Here is a 17,210-nt window from a genome sequence, read left to right as displayed (position 1 = left end):
CTTAGCTCTTTCTGTGTCCCGTAGGTCTCCCAGATAGGCACACCTTGCTTTTCCTTATCCAGCAGCTGAGTTTCAAAATGAAGTATCGGGTTTGGGTAGCTTGCTCCATACCACCATCTTTCTGAAGCAGACAGGTACAGGAGAATTGAATTGGTGACTCTTCGTTGGTGTTTTGCCAGACACGTACTGATACAGCAGTGGCATCTCCAATCGTATCTCCTAGGGTAGTTCACACCAACTATTGATTAAACCTTCATATTTTACTTTCCTCTGAGGTAGATGAATGTGAAAAGAAATTTCACACAGGTGAAAATAGAAGCTGTGTCTGTTGGTTTTTGGTTTTTTTACATACACTGTTTATGGTCATAAAGTTGCCTACTTGGCCAAGGAAAGATTGCCATAAGCTTGCATTTAGTGTAGTATCTAAACTTACAGATACTGGAATATCTATAGAAAGACCCAACACCAGCAAAGAAGAGAATACGAAGCACATCTTCAAGCTAGAACTAAAGCCCTATTTTATTAATGTATGTATTTGCAAAAGCACACTTGGCTAGTGCGCTAACTAGGCAGTAGAAAGCTAACTTGGCTAGTGAACTAACTAGCAGTAGGAAGCATCTACAAACCTAGGTAGATGAACAAAGGAGCAGAGAACCTCATGTGTGTTTTTTGGAACAGTCAGAAATCATAATTAAATTTCTGCATTTTATTAACTAAATCGTTGACTAGAAAGGGTTTATTTTTTTATGTTATTCCTCTGCAGACTTTCTTCTAAATTGAGGTGTTTGAATGCTTATGTAGGTTAATAGCTTAAAAGTGTTACACTAGCTTGCTGTAATAGGAGGAGTGGGAAACTGCTCCAGTACTTTTTATAACCACATAAAAGAACCCAAATACTAACGAAAAGCGTAGTGATAATCTGCCCTACGTACCAGGAACATGTAAGTCAGTGTCCGACATGTTTCGCTAAGTGATGCAAAGGCCTCTTCTACTGTCTGTCTAGTATTAGTGTTGTCTAATACTAATTTAGTATTGTCTTTGTATTAAAAAGTGGAGTTATTTAAGGAAACTGACGTCATCTAGTCTATGTGATACATTGAATAGATTTATTAAAATTGATTTATTATTTATTAAAAAAATTACAGGTGTTTTTTCTAAAATAATCTGTGAGAACAGAAATCACAGAGAAGCAAGCTCCTGTTAGTCCAAGGAGAGGTGAAAAAATACATTAAGTTTATTTTTAGTCAGCACCTGTTTTAAAAAATAAGCAGTCCTAACGTGGAGGCAGGTGGTACAGTAGTGTATGATTTTTGGGGATGGCTTATGATTTTTGAGGAGGGTCAAAAATAGCTGGGTTACTGGGGAAGGCATAACCGCCTTCCCTTCTGAACCCCCCCCAGAAAAGCCGCGTGGAGCCCCTGCCCCAGGGTCATGGTGGACCTCAGGGGGACTGGGGGACACCGCACTGGGGGACTGGGCCCTGTTGTTGTCCCACAGCACGGATGTGAGGTCACCGTGGTGCTGTGATGGGCTGCCAAGGGGTGAGGTCATTGCGCGGCGGCGCTTTGAGGGCTTCCTCTGCGTGGTGGGTGTCCGCCTCACGGAGCACCTCTCCCTGCTTGCCTGGCTCTGAGGAACCACCCAACAGGGACAGCGGGTGCCACATCAACGCATGACGAGGCACTGCTCTGAGGTGACATCATAAATATGGTGACAGGTTGACGTGCGTGATGACATCAGGACAGGGGGCGGGGTCTGCGGCCCCATTGGCTTGAACTGCCCCATAACCACTGCGGTGCTTCACCGCCCTCCCTTCTATAGCGGCCAGTAGGTCCCGCCTCCGGATCTCGATTGGTCGAGCTTCGCGGCAGAGGGTTACGATTGGGCTGAGCGGCTGTCTGTCAGCGGGCGCAGGCCTGGCGCGGCTCGTGTGGAGCACCGGGAGGCCATTGTGGCTGGGGCAGATCTACGCGCCGGAGGAGGAGGCGGCGGCGGCGGCCCGCGAGAGCCGCGCCACGCCCCGTCCCGCCGGAGCCCGACCGAGGGAAGAGACGGTGAGGGAAGGCGCCGTGAGGGGGGCCCTGCGGGCAGGGCCGGGGCTGGAGTGGGACGAGCCCCCGGCCGCGGGGCTGGCCCTGTGGCGACCGGAGTCCACGGCTGCTCCCGCGGGCCCCGCCCGCCGAGGCGCGGGCAGAGCCGGGCTTCCCCGTGTGCCGCTGCCCCGGGGCGGGGGGGAGCGGTGGGCAAGGCAGGGGGAGGCCGCGTCCGTCCTCCTCCGCGCCTCTCCCGCGGGGCTGCCTTGGCCGAGCCCCCCGCCTTCCCCCGTGCCGCAGTGCCGACCCCGGCCCGCTCCGCTCCCGGCGGGAGCCGCTCCCGCTCCGCCGCGGCGGGCGCTTCCTCTCCTCCGCCTTCTCCCCTCCCGCTTCGCGGCCGGGAGCCGCCCCGCCGGTGCCGGGGTGTGCGGCCGGGCCGGTGCTCGGCGGCCCCTGGAAGCCCCCCCCCCCCCGTCCCGTGAGGGAGCGCGGCCGAGCCGGGGGGAAGGCCCGTGCCTCGGCCCGCTCCGCGGCGGCGAGGGCGGACCCGAGCCTGCGCTCCAGCCCTGGCGGTTCCCCAGCAGAAGTTTCAGGAGAGGCGCGAGAAGCGCTCTTGCTCGGTTCCGCGCCCGTTACCTCCTTTCACAGCAGCGTAACTGGCTGCAGCGGGTGCACCTCAAAACTTTTTCCCTCTTTCCCGAGCGCAGGCGCTGATACACACCCCGCGTTCGTCTGCGGTGTGTGTTTAACGGCACAGTAGTGGCAGGTAGTTGGTGACATCTTAGGTCGGTAATGGGTAAAGAAAAAGGTCGACGTTTCCGAGAGCTGAACAGACACAGAGTGCCTCTAAACTCCGCTGTAACCGACTGACGTTAGGCGGCTGCTGCTGTGCTGTGCTTACCCCTTCGCTACTGACTGTTCAGGGGTTGTGAGTAGAGGGTAGGAGGTAGCTCACTGTCATTTTGTAGTCAGACTCGTCCTGTGGATACATATTGCTGTAAAGATAATGCCCTCCAACACTACTGGGTAATAGTCCTTAACAGGGCATACCTGAATTTGAAGTGCATTTGCAAGGGTGAATAAGAGAATGGGGGGAGAATTTCTGCACGACGTCCACATCTTTTCATAAATATATAGATATGTTCATTGTCTATTCATTCTGTCAGCAGCAGAATTTTAGCTTGAGGCTTAGAAATTAAGCTAAGTTTCTTGATGTTTGTTTGCATCATTGTCAGGAATAACATTTCTGTAACCAAAACAACCCTGGGAATGTGTTCCCAGCTGCTACAACCTGTTTGTTTCGGAAGCTTTTGACCTGAAGATATCCATAGGACAGGTCTGGTTAATAATAAGTTGCCATTTTAATAAATGCCTTTTAGGGAAGTGACTGCTTAATACAGGATGCATGCTATAGTGCAGTTGCTTTCAAGTTCTGAAAACTTCATGTAACAGCTCGTAAGCCTGCTGATGGTTGGTTATTTTTCTGATTATCTTTCATGAACTGCAGGTTGAAAACCACTCCTGTAAGTTTCCTGCATGTGATGTGCTCAGCTAGCTTTGTGATTCTTTAATTTCCCCGATTGTACAGGCAAGTTATGTTAAAAAAACCTCAGCACTCAATGTATGTACATCTTGTGCATGCTCTAAAACAGAAAAACATCTTGAAGCATTGTGATTCAGTGACATGCTGTTATCAACAAGTAGAAGTACATTTGCTGACCGTCCTGTGGCTTTTACAGTGCTGGTCCTGTCTGGTGCAGCTGCAGCTAGGAAGCCATAAATGAAAACTTTTATTTCAGAAATGGAAGTAATGCCTACTTCTGAAAAATTCCTGTATGGGAGAAGTGTGGAGTGTGTTAGCTGGAGTGATGAATCAAATTATTTCAGGTAGGAGAGTCAGCTCAGGATTAAGAAACTTATTTGCCAGATATACTTTTCCCTTGAACAACGGAAAGTCTGTTTATATTTGAGGGATCTTACCCACGAAATACATTGGCTGGCTGAAGTCCTGTGAAGATCTGAAATCCTTAGGCACCTAATTTTACATTCATGTGTGTGTCTGAAATAATGTATGTGATGATGCACCCAAGCAGCTTGCAGCCCCAGTGAAAATTAGGGCTCAGCTGATGGAGAGGCCGGGTACTTAGCACGGTCAATTGTGAAGGATGTCAGAATACATAAAACTGGTGTGCTGTGATGCCTAATTCCCTCTTTGGGTCTTGTCTAAAGAGCTTATCCTGATGTGTAAATGATTTTTAAAAGATGGCTTTGTGCAGACAAGGTTCCTTAAAGGGAGGGTTTCTCTGGTTCAAGATAACTTCTCTTTTCCCTACTTCTTTATCTTTGTTATAGAAAACTGTTGCTTTAACCCATGAAGAGGTACAGCATAGTTCTTGTGTAACTAACAGGTCTTTAACTTGATACCCAGCTTACGCAAAACGTATACTTTTTTGCTTTTGTTGAAGTCCTTTTCAGAGGTAGGATCTTGACCTTGCAGCCGTACTTTTCTTCTAATGGATGAAGATTCACTGAAAGTACCATGGCTTCTCAGGGACTGTTAATCAAAAAATTGGGTACCTCAGAGTCTGTAGCTTTGGAGTGATAAAAAGGGTCGCAAAGAAGAGTGGGGTTTCTCCTGGGATGTAGTAGGAAAGGTTGAGAGCACCTCTTACGGCAGCGTTTTGGTCTCGCATGAGTGTGAGCTGATTGTGGGACTGCGTCTGACTGCCCTTAAAAATACTGTATAGGAGATGTAACTCTCTTCCTCCCCCCTACTACTGCTGTGGCAGAGGCAGAAGGTTGGTAGCTCACATTTTCCCTTTGCTGATCCTTTCTCCTCAAGCTTCTCAGAGGAAATACCAAGTAACCTTACTGTCTAAATTGCTGCCAGAGATGACCAAGTTGAATATCTACTTCTTAAAATGCTTCTTAGATTTTGAGAATAGTTGAATATCTACTTCTTAAAATGCTTCTTAGAGTTTGAGAACCTAGAAGGTAAAGGCGACTCTACACATTTCTTGAGAATCCCTTAAGACTAACCATTACCAGTTCAGTTTAAACCCAGTCCTTCTTAGGATTTGTAGGTCTTCTGCTTGTTTTGCTTGCAGATTTCTTGGAGTTCATCTGTTGGCTTAAGCCAAGCAAAAGCTGGTGCTTCCTCCTACATGCACCTAGGGAGAGAGGTCCAAATTCTAATTCTTGAAACAACCTAAAGCTATTCAGGTGGCTGTATGCCTTTCTGGGATGAGCTTCTGGGTTGCTCTTGAGGCTTTTCTGTTTTGCATTGGCTCACAAACATTCTGTAGGCCAGCGAAGAGAGAGAGAGTAGCTGCTCTTTCTTTCGCTAGAGCAGACGTGGTACAGGCCGGTGGTTAGGACAACTGCTCCGGGGGAAGGTGATCTGCTTTCATTTCCCATTTCAAGGAACACTTGACTGTGCAGTTTACTCTGGGCTGTAATGACACTATCTGTCACAGTGAAAGTGAAATTAAAAATGGGAGAATTTGTTAGAGACCTCCACAGTAATTACTGAGGTAATTTTCTTGTGAGGTTTGGAAGAAGGATGGAGGCCCAGGAAAACTAGAGGTCTGTACTCTCGTTACTGTAGCATTTTAAAGCTAAAGAGGTTTAGTCCATTACCTTGCTCTTCGATGTAATTACCTACCTCTAAGTCATTCTTGACAGATGGATGTAAGTTATTCTCTACTGTGGCAGGAAAGTCTCTTTCAGACTAGAGCACAAAGCTCTGATTCTTGTAGAACTACGTACACTAACTGATAACATGTGATGTTATGGTGTGTTTGAAATGGGAGGGAGGGTGGCTGCGGTGGGTGTGGATCAGGGAAGGGCTGCCGGTCAGAGGGCGGGAGGCAGAGCCCTGGCTGACATTTCCAACTGAAGGGGGTTGAAAATGACTATTGGAGAACCTGCAGCAGCAGCCGTGGGGATTTGGGGGACAGTGGTTTTGTTTCAGACCTGTTTTGTGGTTGTAATCAAGTTTTGTATTAAAATCTTGGTTTTTTCTATGTCTGTGGACTCCATGGGTTTCTGCTCTTGCTTTTATCTGCATTGTCAGTGTTTGAAAGACATTTATGACGTTTTTTTTCTCCGTAATACAGAAATTAACACAGTCCTAGCACACAGTAGTAATTCTAAGTTAGGGAGTATCCTTCAAGGAGTAGAGAGTTGTTGGATTTGGATGTTTTTGTTTATTTTTACAGTTGTTTACTTAGCTGCTTTTTGTTTTAGAGATCAGAATAGAAACATACATTTACTTAAAGGTGTGAAGGCTATAATTATCTGCTGTCTGTCTGCAAGTATTTTTCATTTGCAGTGGTAATACACGAAGTTGAAAGAATGCTTATTTCATGGTGGGCTATTGAAAAATTCATGTATTTAGAATATGTATAATATATTTTCCATCTTGACTGCCTGAAATTAGTTAGTTTGAACATTTGTTTTCTTTCTTTTTCTTTAAGATCTTGAAGACTTTACCAGGTCCTTGAGAGAGAAAACTACATGACACTACACCATGAGTGACAGTAAATGTGATAGTCAGTTTTACAGTGTTCAAGTTGCAGATTCAACATTCACTGTACTAAAACGTTACCAGCAATTGAAGCCCATAGGATCAGGGGCACAGGGCATTGTTTGGTGAGTAACAAATACTTTATTTAACTATAAAAAGCTGTAAGTGTAAACCAAAATTTGGACGTATTACTGATAGAGCTGTCAGAATCTAAAATACTGATGATAATTTCTGTCTCTTGTTACAGGGTTATGGACTAAATAAGTTCTAAACCACCTGCTTGCTGTAGTTCATGTGCAACTTGTTTTTGGTTTGGTTGTTTTTAGGGGAAAATTAATATTTGGATAACTGCATAAATTAAAATGGTCAACAAATTTCCTTCTCATGAGCCGCTTTATTTCTGTTTCTAGTCCTCACATTCCCCGTGTAGTTATGATATTGCAGTGTGAGGTATGATGATGCGATGGTGAGAGATTCTGGGTTTTACTCGTTTCTTCATCATGGCCCCCTTTCTTCCCCCCCTTTTATTCCCGATCACTCCTGTCCATTTCTAGGAGCCATCAATGCAGTGCCTTGCCATTAACTGGCAGGATGGGGCAAATCAGTGTCATTGTCACTCCATGGATTAACCAGAAAGGGATGCTGTGTGAGGGGTTGGGCTGGCCGGCTCTTCCTTGGTGTGCCACCTCAGCTATGTGTCCAGCCTCCACTGGCCCAGGACGTGAGAGTCTTAGTCTGATCCTGAACCTTAGTCTCTTGTATGGCACCACGCCTCGGGGCCAGCTAAAGGTAAACACTTTCAAATGTTTTTTAGACTGCAGCAGTCCATTCTACACAACTTAGTGCCAGCCCGTATTTTGTTGGGCAAAACTTACTTGGTAACAGCAGAAATGTTTATTGATGCGTTTTTACAATTCCGTACACAGGGGAGCAAACAGATATGCTCAGGAGCTCTCTAATATTAGACTTAATCACGACACATGGTGGGCTGTTCATGCTTTAAATCCAGTCTGCATTTTCTCTTCATCTGTAAATTCAGTAGAATAAGTGTGGTGACTCATATACCGTGGGCAACTCCTTATACAGCACCTGCCCGTGTCTTTATGGCCTTTTCATAACTGTAAAAAGTTATAGGAAAAGAGCACGTTTTTGTGGCAACATGCCTTTATTTTTAAATGATTTAGATACCCCTATTGCCCTGCTAGTAGGTGAAAAATAAGCAGAAGGAGAACACCATATTTCATTCTTCTTTAGTGGGTCGAGTGATGAGTGAATAGGCATACCAGAACTTGGTTATTAGTGTTTAGGTAAGATTTAGTATAGTGCTAACATTTTCCAGGTATAAATATTCTTAAAGTTGTGCTAGTTCTAGTTAGCATGCAGGAATTTGGGGTGGTCGTAAGTGTTCTTTCTCCCATCAGAAGTAGTGCATTTCTAAACTATATGTCTTAAACTAGATGTCTGCTTCAAAATGAAATTAGAGTAGTGTTGAGGTCAGTGTTTTGGCAGGAAGAAGGGATGTTCTGATTTATTGACTTGTTTTGAGAATACTTGATTTATGGAACAACAGAGTGAAAAATTGCATAAATTTCAATCTTCATGTGAAACATCTGAAAATTATGTCCAAGTTGAAGAAGTTGCAAGTTCTTAATTTCTTCTAAAATTCCTTACAGTACACAAAGGAAAGATAGAAAATACTAGGATGTGAAATGCAGAAAATTCAGTGTAAGATGCGTGCTGTCCTGTCATGTTCGGCTGGAAAAATTGTCAAGTCATTAGTGTGATACACAGATGTGATGCTTTTCTTTTATTGTCCGGTGTTCAACATAAAAATTAAGAAAAGTATTTCTGGAGTTTTGTGTATAGATTTTATTTTTTGATGAGATTTTTTTAATACCACATGTCACTTCAGCTAGAACAGGTCTGAATTTTGCCCTCTTCTTTTTTTTTTTTTTTGTCCTCAAAATATTAGTGGGACTTTCCATGGGTATTGCTTCTGCTTTTTTCTTTGATATTAAAATTTAGGCAAATAAGTGTTTTTAAAAATGCATACTTGGGAAAAGCAATAAATGAAACCTTTAGGAAGATGAAAAAGTAACTCTGTTATGTAGAGGGTATTTCTAGCTCACACAGCAAACAGGCTAGGAGAGAAATTGGATATACCATTTGTATTATATATACAAAGTACAGTTTTGTACATGACGTTCCGCACTTCTTTGTTCCTAGGTATTAATGCATTTGAAGTGTTATAATGCAGGACTGAATAATCACTTGCACAAAATTATTCTATTGAAATAATTTTTGTCTTTGACTTCCTGACATCTTTCTTCCTCTCTTGTCCTTGGTTTCCTGAAATTTTCTAGTGAATCGGATTTTTCTGTCCCAGCAAATTTCTTTTGTCCGGCAATGCAGCAAAACCATGATCTTATAAATAGCACAGCTTTGACTGAGTTGGTAACTTTACTTAGAGTTGCTTTTGAAGAAACAGTCGGGATAAGTTTGTTACTATTTGCAAGCTCCTGTTTAGATAGTAGGGAAAGAGTTGGTGAAGTGGAATTGGCAGAGCAAGAGTCCATAGTAGTAGCATATTGCAGGTCAAAGCAAAGGTCATTTGCCTACAGAAACAAAGTGTGATGTCCTACTATTATTTAGGTCTTAATGTTTTGTTAATAATTTCATCATGTATATGGCATCACTACTCTTAATATTAAATATCTGCTCAAGATGCAAAGCACAAGTGCAGTGCAGGGCCTACTGCAGTTCACTGTGATCAAACTGTAAGCGCTGCTATACGGGGAGGCAGACATTTGAGATCCTTCCATGAGGTCAAATGCTGAAACAATTTGTAGACATTCTGTTAGTAGCAGAGGTGATAACTGGGTAGACTTTGGCAAATCTGCTTTTTTTCAAATCTATGCCTGAAACAGTTGCCCTGATAAAAAAAGTCTCTTTTGAATTTGAATGAGCAGGGGTGGGGAAAGAAATACAACACCAATTGCATCCATGACTGTTTTTCTTTGTTTACATAAAATTACGTGGTATTTAGAAGTGTGGTCTTACTGGTAACAGGGGTTATATGGTTTGTCAGATCACAAAGGGACACTTCCTCTGAAATTGTTCCTTTGTCCACTGCTGACCTATGGTTGACATAAACAGCTAATTCATGTAGACCCCTCTGGTTATTGATTTTGTACTAATTCCCAGGTGTAAACTCATTAGCATATGGAAAACTTTTAAATTTACATATAACATCTTCTAGGTGAGGTGAATACTGAAATATCAGTGCCTTTGTATTTGGGAGAACAATTTCTCTAGTTGTCTGGCCAGTTGCTTTCCTCCCATGTTGTGTTTTATTTTGCACAGACATAAAGGCTTTATATCTGAGACTGACCGTATCATTGACTAGTGACTTGCATACTTCACAGAACTAAGCTGAAGTAGATGCTAGCAAGCCTTTAGTGCAGATGGCACATGGATTCAGTTTGGGACACGCCTCCAAGAAAACACATCATCTCACGAGTGGGCCCTGCTTTGTGGTGGTATTGCTTTTTCCAGGAGGGAAAGCAGTGACTTATGGTGGGAAACTTCATATAATTTGAGTATTATTGTTATCACACAGGAGCTGTATGGTTTGTAAGAGTGCTACAGTGTGATGGTCCTTTTACGTCTGGTATTGTACATATCTTGACAAGATGGTGAAGGAGCTCAGAAAGAGCTTAAATATGCTTGGGAAGTGTACGTGGATGAAAACTCTTTTCTACCCCATGAAAGTAACGTTAGATGGAAACAGGGTAATGTGGGAAACCTTATTTAAAATTGGAACTATTTAAGGATTGGAACTCATGAGTAGTTTGTGGTATGAATTCACGTATATTTTGCTGAATAGTCTGTGTGTTAGTCATGAATAATATTCCCACTTTAGCCTTGTTCTGGGTATACAAATAACTTAGCTTTATATTCTTACAGCTATTAAAGTAAGTTTACACCTGTACCTCAAACTGCAGAAGGAAAAACAAATGCAACTGAAAAACAAGATAAAATTAATGGTCATGTTCACTTTTGAACTCTTGTATTGCTCGCTGCAATCTGAGTTTTCCATATTTCTCCTTTTTTTTTTTTTTTTTTTCCAAAACCAGATAATTAATGTAATTTTCTGCTAGGCACTACAACTGTTTGTAATTGTAAACTATCTACATACAGGAGAGTATTGATACCTGCAGAATGGATCACGAAGACATGGTTGCGACTCTCCTTTAGCAAAGAGAAATTTCTGTTGCAAATACTAAATGCTTGTCGGGCAGCAACAGTGTCCAAAAAAATACTCCAAATATACAGACTAGGCAACTGAAATGCTTCTTGATTTCAAATAAGCTTAAAATATTTTTAGATCTTGCAATTTTGAATGTGAGTCTGGAGTCAGCAGATTCATTCTTAAGAGGGAAAGGAGGACAGGAAGGCTTCTGATGAGTGTCAGTGGCTTCTGTTTAACCTATTTGTATTTATTAAAAGATGTGTAGATTTTAAAGGATGTTTGTTTTCTAAATGAAAATGAGGTGAAGTTAGTATAAACAGGTTAGTGGATATGCTTTGTCTCAAATCTTGATTTTCTTCCTCACTCCCATCTCCCTTTTGCCCCCTCCTTTCCCTTAAACAGACTTCAACTTAAGTTGTTTGTCTTTGAAAACTTTTAGTGCTGCATTTGATACAGTCCTTGGAATAAATGTTGCTGTAAAGAAGCTGAGTCGTCCTTTTCAGAATCAAACCCACGCAAAAAGAGCTTACAGAGAGCTTGTTCTTTTAAAATGTGTTAATCACAAAAATGTAAGTTCAACTTTATGTTTCTCTCATTCATTACTGTAAGTTGCCTAAAAAGCTCAGGATTTGCTCTCTTGCTGTTAGTAACCAAAGTAATGGAAAAATAGCGGGAGAAATACTGGAAAGATTCGCTATGGGTAACGTAGTTCGTGGGTATGGGTGAGCTCTTGGGTGAGCTGTTTGGAGCACAAAGTGCCATAAGGAGGCGGGATTTGCTGTGTTGTTGGTGTACGTTTAGCCTAATGTCAGCTTTATAGAGCTAGCCTTGCTGTATCGCTTTTGCCGTTTCAAGTTGTGCTGTAGCGAAGCCTGTTTGGCAGTGGATTTGTTTGTGGGTTTGGCTCTTGTAACTGAACTGTCATTAAATCTGAGTTTAGGCAAGATTTTTATTAAATACAGTGTTGAACTGGTGGGATTTGCAGGGTGCAGCACTACCTAACAATTTATTGGTAAGCAGAAGTGAAATACTATGGGCAATGCATAAATATTTTAAAACCTTTGAACCTTCTAAAATAACAAGCTTTAATGTCAGTACTTCAGTGGTCAAGAATATAAGGTTTATGTGACTGTCATGTTCTGATACTAACATGAACTAGAAACATTGCTGTTCGTTGAAGTTGTGCACTCAGGTCTCAAACTTCCTGGAGTCGATTAGTCTTTTAGGATTGACTTTTAAGTAAGCTTTTGGTAGAAAGTAGCAGCATAAAAACAAGGTGGTTATGAAGAGTGGCAGTACAGTAATCTTAGTAGTTCTTCTAGAAATAGTACATCATAGTCTCAAGTTTAGTGGGGTGGCGTGGGGCGTATCTGTGTATGTCTTGTTGGACAGCCTTGGTTAAAATTCCTTGCACAATATGTGATTTAAAATAAGAGATTATTATTTATGGGGGGAAAAAGGGGATATGTTTTAGGCACTGGGGAAGGAGATTGAAGGTGTTGTGTAACTTTAGAAAGAAAAATGTGGGTTTATCCTGTCTTAGTTGCTTTGGCACATGTGCTGCAGTTTTCAACTATTTCTGAATTCGCAGTTTTTCAGCGTATATGAATTAAGTGAAGCCAAGTAACATTCAAATTGTGTATAGCAACAGTGTGTGTTTGATTTTTGAATAGTAACTTCTGCAGTAGTGGATTTTTATGTGAACTAAAGCTGAAGTTTCTTCTAATGTTTATTTTTATTTTATAGATAATTAGTTTATTAAATGTATTTACACCACAGAAGTCACTAGAAGAATTTCAGGATGTGTAAGTATTAGATTTGTGTTTTAATTTTTCTGACAAATACTAGCCTAAGCCCAGAGCTGTATTTCCAGTGTCCTTCACACTTTGAAAACAGAGGGTAGCTAAAAGCTGAATTTAGACTTTGATAAGTCTTTATTTCTACATTTCTTTAAGAAAGACCAAGAAAGTTGTTTCACTGGATGCATAGGGTGGACATGAGAAATAATAATAAAAGAAAAAAGGTTATTTACCTTTTATTCATCTGTCTGCCATACTTTGCTGATTGTATGTGCATCTGGTCTGTGTGCATTGTCCTTCAGCTAAATGGGTCACCTCAGGGTGATCCCTTGGTCTGGATAACCTGATACCATTTTTTGCGATACCAGTCACATCAGCACAACAGTATTTTTGGCCTCAGTTAAGAATGGAATATTTTCTTTTTTTATGCCAGCTATGTCAATTGGTCTAGGAAGGATTCATGGTGATTTAATTGGTGGAGTATCCCAATAGGTTCCAGTGAATATGCAGTTTTGGTTTGTCAGTGGGCTTCTTGGGTGGATGGGGGAGTGTGTGTCTGAAGGGGGTAAGCAGATGATATTTTAACTTGAAACTAGTGGGATTCGAATCTCTTGGAATGGACTGTTGAACACTGTTAATTTTTAATCATTGGACTATTTGTATAGACAATAATTTAATTTTGAAACTGTGGTCAGACATGATTTTTTTAAATTATAAGTTTTTTGACACTTACATTTGCCAGATAGTTGACTTCTGTTAAACATCTCTTGTGCTAAGCTTAAACTTGAAATGAAAAGCAAGGCTCGAGTTTTCTTAATGCTTTCTTTCTTGTGCTGTAGATATTTGGTTATGGAGCTGATGGATGCGAATTTGTGCCAGGTTATTCATATGGAATTGGATCATGAAAGAATGTCTTATCTTCTTTACCAAATGCTATGTGGTATCAAACATCTCCACTCAGCTGGTATCATCCACAGAGTAGGTAGTATTGGATCATTAACAATACTCTTTATCAACATGGATGCTATTAGGAAACTGGGAGGAAGGCAGGGGTTGTTATTTCGTAAGTTTGTATTTCATTCATTCATAAGAATATTGTTAAACTTGAAGATTGCTTCTAGTTCAAAGATAAAAGACTGTATTTTAAATAGATCTTAAATTGGGTTAGCTCTGTGGGCTGAACTAGTGCTTAACTGGTTAAAAGATAAAACATGAATATCTGTGAACCTTTCAAACTACTAAATTTGAATGAATCTTTAAAATGTAATATTTACCTCTGAAGTATCTCTATCCTTGGAGATATTCAGCAGCTGTCTGGACATGGTCCTGGGCAACTGGCTGTAGGTGGCCCTGCTTGAGCATGGGGGTTGAACTAGATAATCTCCAGAGGTTGCTTCCAACTTCAACCATTCTGTGATTTGGAAAAGTTTGTAAATGATCAGAATTTCAAAGGCCTGTGCACACTCCATATAGCTCTCTGCTTCTGTTGTTTTGCTGCTGCTCTTATTTATTTATTTATTTTATTTCATGACTAGTCTGTCTGACGGTTCTGCTTGTTTTCTGTTCCTTTCATTTTCTTCCCCTGATTCCTGGACACACTTGCCAGTTCTAGTTTAATGTGCTTTTTTTTTTGTTTATGTTCAATCCATAAACAGAATTGAGAAGCTGTATAAACTAAAACAGATGTACTTCTTTACTATGCTGGAAAAAACCTACCATGAAAATCCTGTGGGATTGGCAAGGAAGTTACGTATAGTTAAGCGTATCCAGATAGTCTTGGTACTGGGCATTCCTAAAATTACGGAATGAGGTGTGTAAGAGGCTGAAGCAGGGAGGGCTGGAGCTCCAGCTGAACTCCACCTGACATGTTGACTGTGATTTGGAGCTAAATGGGAGACACAACATCAGCTGAGAACCTTGAGCTCCTAGGTGCTAAGAGAGCAACCAGGCAGATACTGGTTGAACAAGAAAATGGGCAGTAAGAGGAGCCGCACTGTGAACAGCTGAACAGAGGCGTGAAGTTCGTTTGAATGGAGAGGCTGAAGTGACAAGTGTTAGGTTAGTTTGGGAGCTAAACAAAATTGTCTTTCTGGAGTGGCAACTCTTGATTAGGTTGAGAGACTTGGTTTTGAAAAGAAACCAGGCTAGGAAAGGAACAGAGCTGGGATGGTTCAGGAGTGAAATAGTAGGAATTACATCTAGGAATTACTTGGAGTCTATGACCAAACAGAGCTTGAGATAATGTACATGACTCCCACTCTGTTACGATGTGATGAATATTCAAATCTGTTATCCTTCACGTGGCCCAGCATTATAGTAAGATGAGATAACAACAAATTTCACTATCAACTACTGCAAATAATTATTCCATTGTTTCAAGAAAAAAAGTCTGAGTAGAGGATTAGAAACTCCAAACTAGCTGATAGTAAATTCAGTCACATTCTGCAGAAGATTTGTTGCCTTCCTAAAACTTGCAAACCCGTGTGAACTATTTGCATGTCCCCATGTCTTTTAAGAAGAGGAAGTTCTGTACCTGACAGCATGGTTCATGTGGTTGAAATGAAATCAAACCTTGAGCAGAATTAAATGTACTAATACATGTGTACTTCGTCTACTTCTGCTACTTTGTGAATAAAACCCAGTTATTCTAGTTTTCCCTAACTGTGTATTCCTTTGGGTGCAATAACAACTACCCCCATGAGGCCTGTCTCATAAAGTATTTTTTCTCCTAAAGTATATTTTGTCCTTGCTCACTGGGTAACTTTGTGGCTTTACTACATCCCAATTCTTGCTGTGTAATTTGCCAGTCGCTAGAATGCAGGTGGCTAATCTGTCGTTAACAAATACACTTGTTAATGCTTTCTCTGTTGGGACACTCCCTTTTCCTACAGATCCCCAACTAATTCATGATGTTGTCTTTAGGATTTGTGCCCTAATAATGACAGGACTTGAAACATAGTCTCCTTTTTCAACTATTTGCAACTATTCAGATACAAAATAGGTCCACTTAATTACTGTGTTAAAGGAAGCAGATGTATGTACACATTGTGTATATATACAGACCATTATATAACTGACTATGGTGTCAGTGCACAACAGGGTAAATGAAGACTGCAGACAATTTTGATTCTGCTTTTCCCTGAATTTTTTGAGTACTTGGCTGTGCAGAATTTAACTTGTCTCCAGTCTGTGTATAAATAAGCAGATACATCAGAGCATGAATACGCAGCTGTTAATAAGAACTGGTGGCATGTATTGACTTGGGGGGGGGGGGGAATGTTTTATTCAGTGTGGTGACTCTTCCTTAACTGAAGTAATTTCTTGCTAGGATTTGAAACCCAGCAACATAGTAGTAAAATCAGATTGTACACTCAAAATCCTTGATTTTGGACTGGCAAGAACAGCGTGCACCAACTTTATGATGACTCCATATGTAGTAACACGATATTACAGAGCACCAGAGGTTATCCTCGGAATGGGATATAAAGAGAACGGTAAGTTGCTGGAGTAACACTTTACATCTTTGGTCTGAAGCGTATGTGTCAGATCATAAAAAAGGGGAGGGCAGTGCAAGGGCTGGTTTCCCCTTGCCATGTCTGTTCTTAAAGTACGTTAATAGTGGTATTGGAAATGACAAAGATTACACTGTAATAATTTTGGAGAAGGTAACAGTTTTCTGCTCTGTATGCCTATCTCCAGTTAATATGTACCCCTCCCTCTCCCCTGCTGTTGTAATATCTTTTCATGTTTTGTCCTGTTGTCTTGCTGCCATTTTTTTATTCTGCAAAAAACTGTTGAGACATTTATGGTGGATAGTATTAAAAAAATAGCAACCATTAATATATAAATACTAAACCCTTTTATGAATGTGATTTTGTTCTGAAGCATCTTCTTTCGACAGTCTGTCCTCTTTTGCGTCTAGGGTTATTAAAATCTGTTTCAGATCCCTGTGGTAAACCCTGTGTTATACTCTCTTAAGTCTGCATAGCACTCCAAGAGACTGGGTGTTAATTATTAAAAACAACACAGCTATAATAGATTGAATGTTCAGCCAGCAAAATTGCTGGCTAGGAAATTGTCCTTGACCTGCGTTATTGGGGGTTTTACCTGAGGATTTTTACTAGCTGTGGAGTAATACACTGCCTCCTCTGGGCTGCTATGCTGGTACATCTTTTTGCTTTATCACAGGGCCTTGGCCATACCATGCTTTTTGTATACATGTGACTTTGTGTAATACAAGGGACTCACAGGACCTTGCTGGGCCACTGATCGTGCAAAAAAAACTTTTATGAATGCACAAGGCAGCTTGTTATAGAGCAAGCGCTGATGTGGATCAGAACTTTAGTAGAGGCTTTTCTGGATGGGACAGAAAATAATTTATCTGCAGGACTGTAGGAATACAGTGTGAGCTTACAAATAAATAATTGTGGTATTTAAAAAAACCTCTTTAATCTTTTGTCCTTGTTGCACCTAACATATGATAGTGGATATCTGGTCTGTTGGGTGCATTATGGCAGAAATGGTCCTCCATAAAGTCCTGTTCCCAGGAAGAGATTGTATCCTTCACGGTCGTTTCAGAAATGTAAACACTGATTATA

General features: G+C 41.3%; 1 protein-coding gene across 4 annotated transcripts in view; it reads left to right on the top strand.

The window, feature by feature from the left end:
- The first annotated feature begins 1,912 nt into the window (after positions 1 to 1,912).
- The window catches only part of MAPK9 (mitogen-activated protein kinase 9), a 31,173-nt gene continuing 15,875 nt past the window's right edge, over positions 1,913 to 17,210 (top strand). For 2 of the 4 annotated variants that reach the window (XM_075441870.1, XM_075441872.1), the window contains exons 1-7: positions 1,913 to 2,054; positions 6,512 to 6,686; positions 11,253 to 11,382; positions 12,560 to 12,618; positions 13,452 to 13,590; positions 15,941 to 16,106; positions 17,097 to 17,168. In XM_075441870.1, coding sequence (XP_075297985.1) covers positions 6,565 to 6,686; positions 11,253 to 11,382; positions 12,560 to 12,618; positions 13,452 to 13,590; positions 15,941 to 16,106; positions 17,097 to 17,168 — 688 coding nt within the window. In that variant the 5' untranslated portion in view covers positions 1,913 to 2,054; positions 6,512 to 6,564. Of the gene's footprint in view, positions 2,055 to 3,540; positions 3,622 to 6,511; positions 6,687 to 11,252; positions 11,383 to 12,559; positions 12,619 to 13,451; positions 13,591 to 15,940; positions 16,107 to 17,096; positions 17,169 to 17,210 lie in introns of all 4 variants that reach the window. The other 2 variants (XM_075441871.1, XM_075441869.1) reach the window with 2 other exon arrangements.

This window comes from Opisthocomus hoazin, chromosome 22 (assembly GCF_030867145.1).
Source record: "Opisthocomus hoazin isolate bOpiHoa1 chromosome 22, bOpiHoa1.hap1, whole genome shotgun sequence".
NCBI classification, from domain to species: Eukaryota; Metazoa; Chordata; class Aves; order Opisthocomiformes; family Opisthocomidae; genus Opisthocomus; species Opisthocomus hoazin.
The sequence above is the reverse complement of the archived record's forward strand: the minus strand, read 5'-3'. Positions and strand labels throughout refer to the sequence as shown.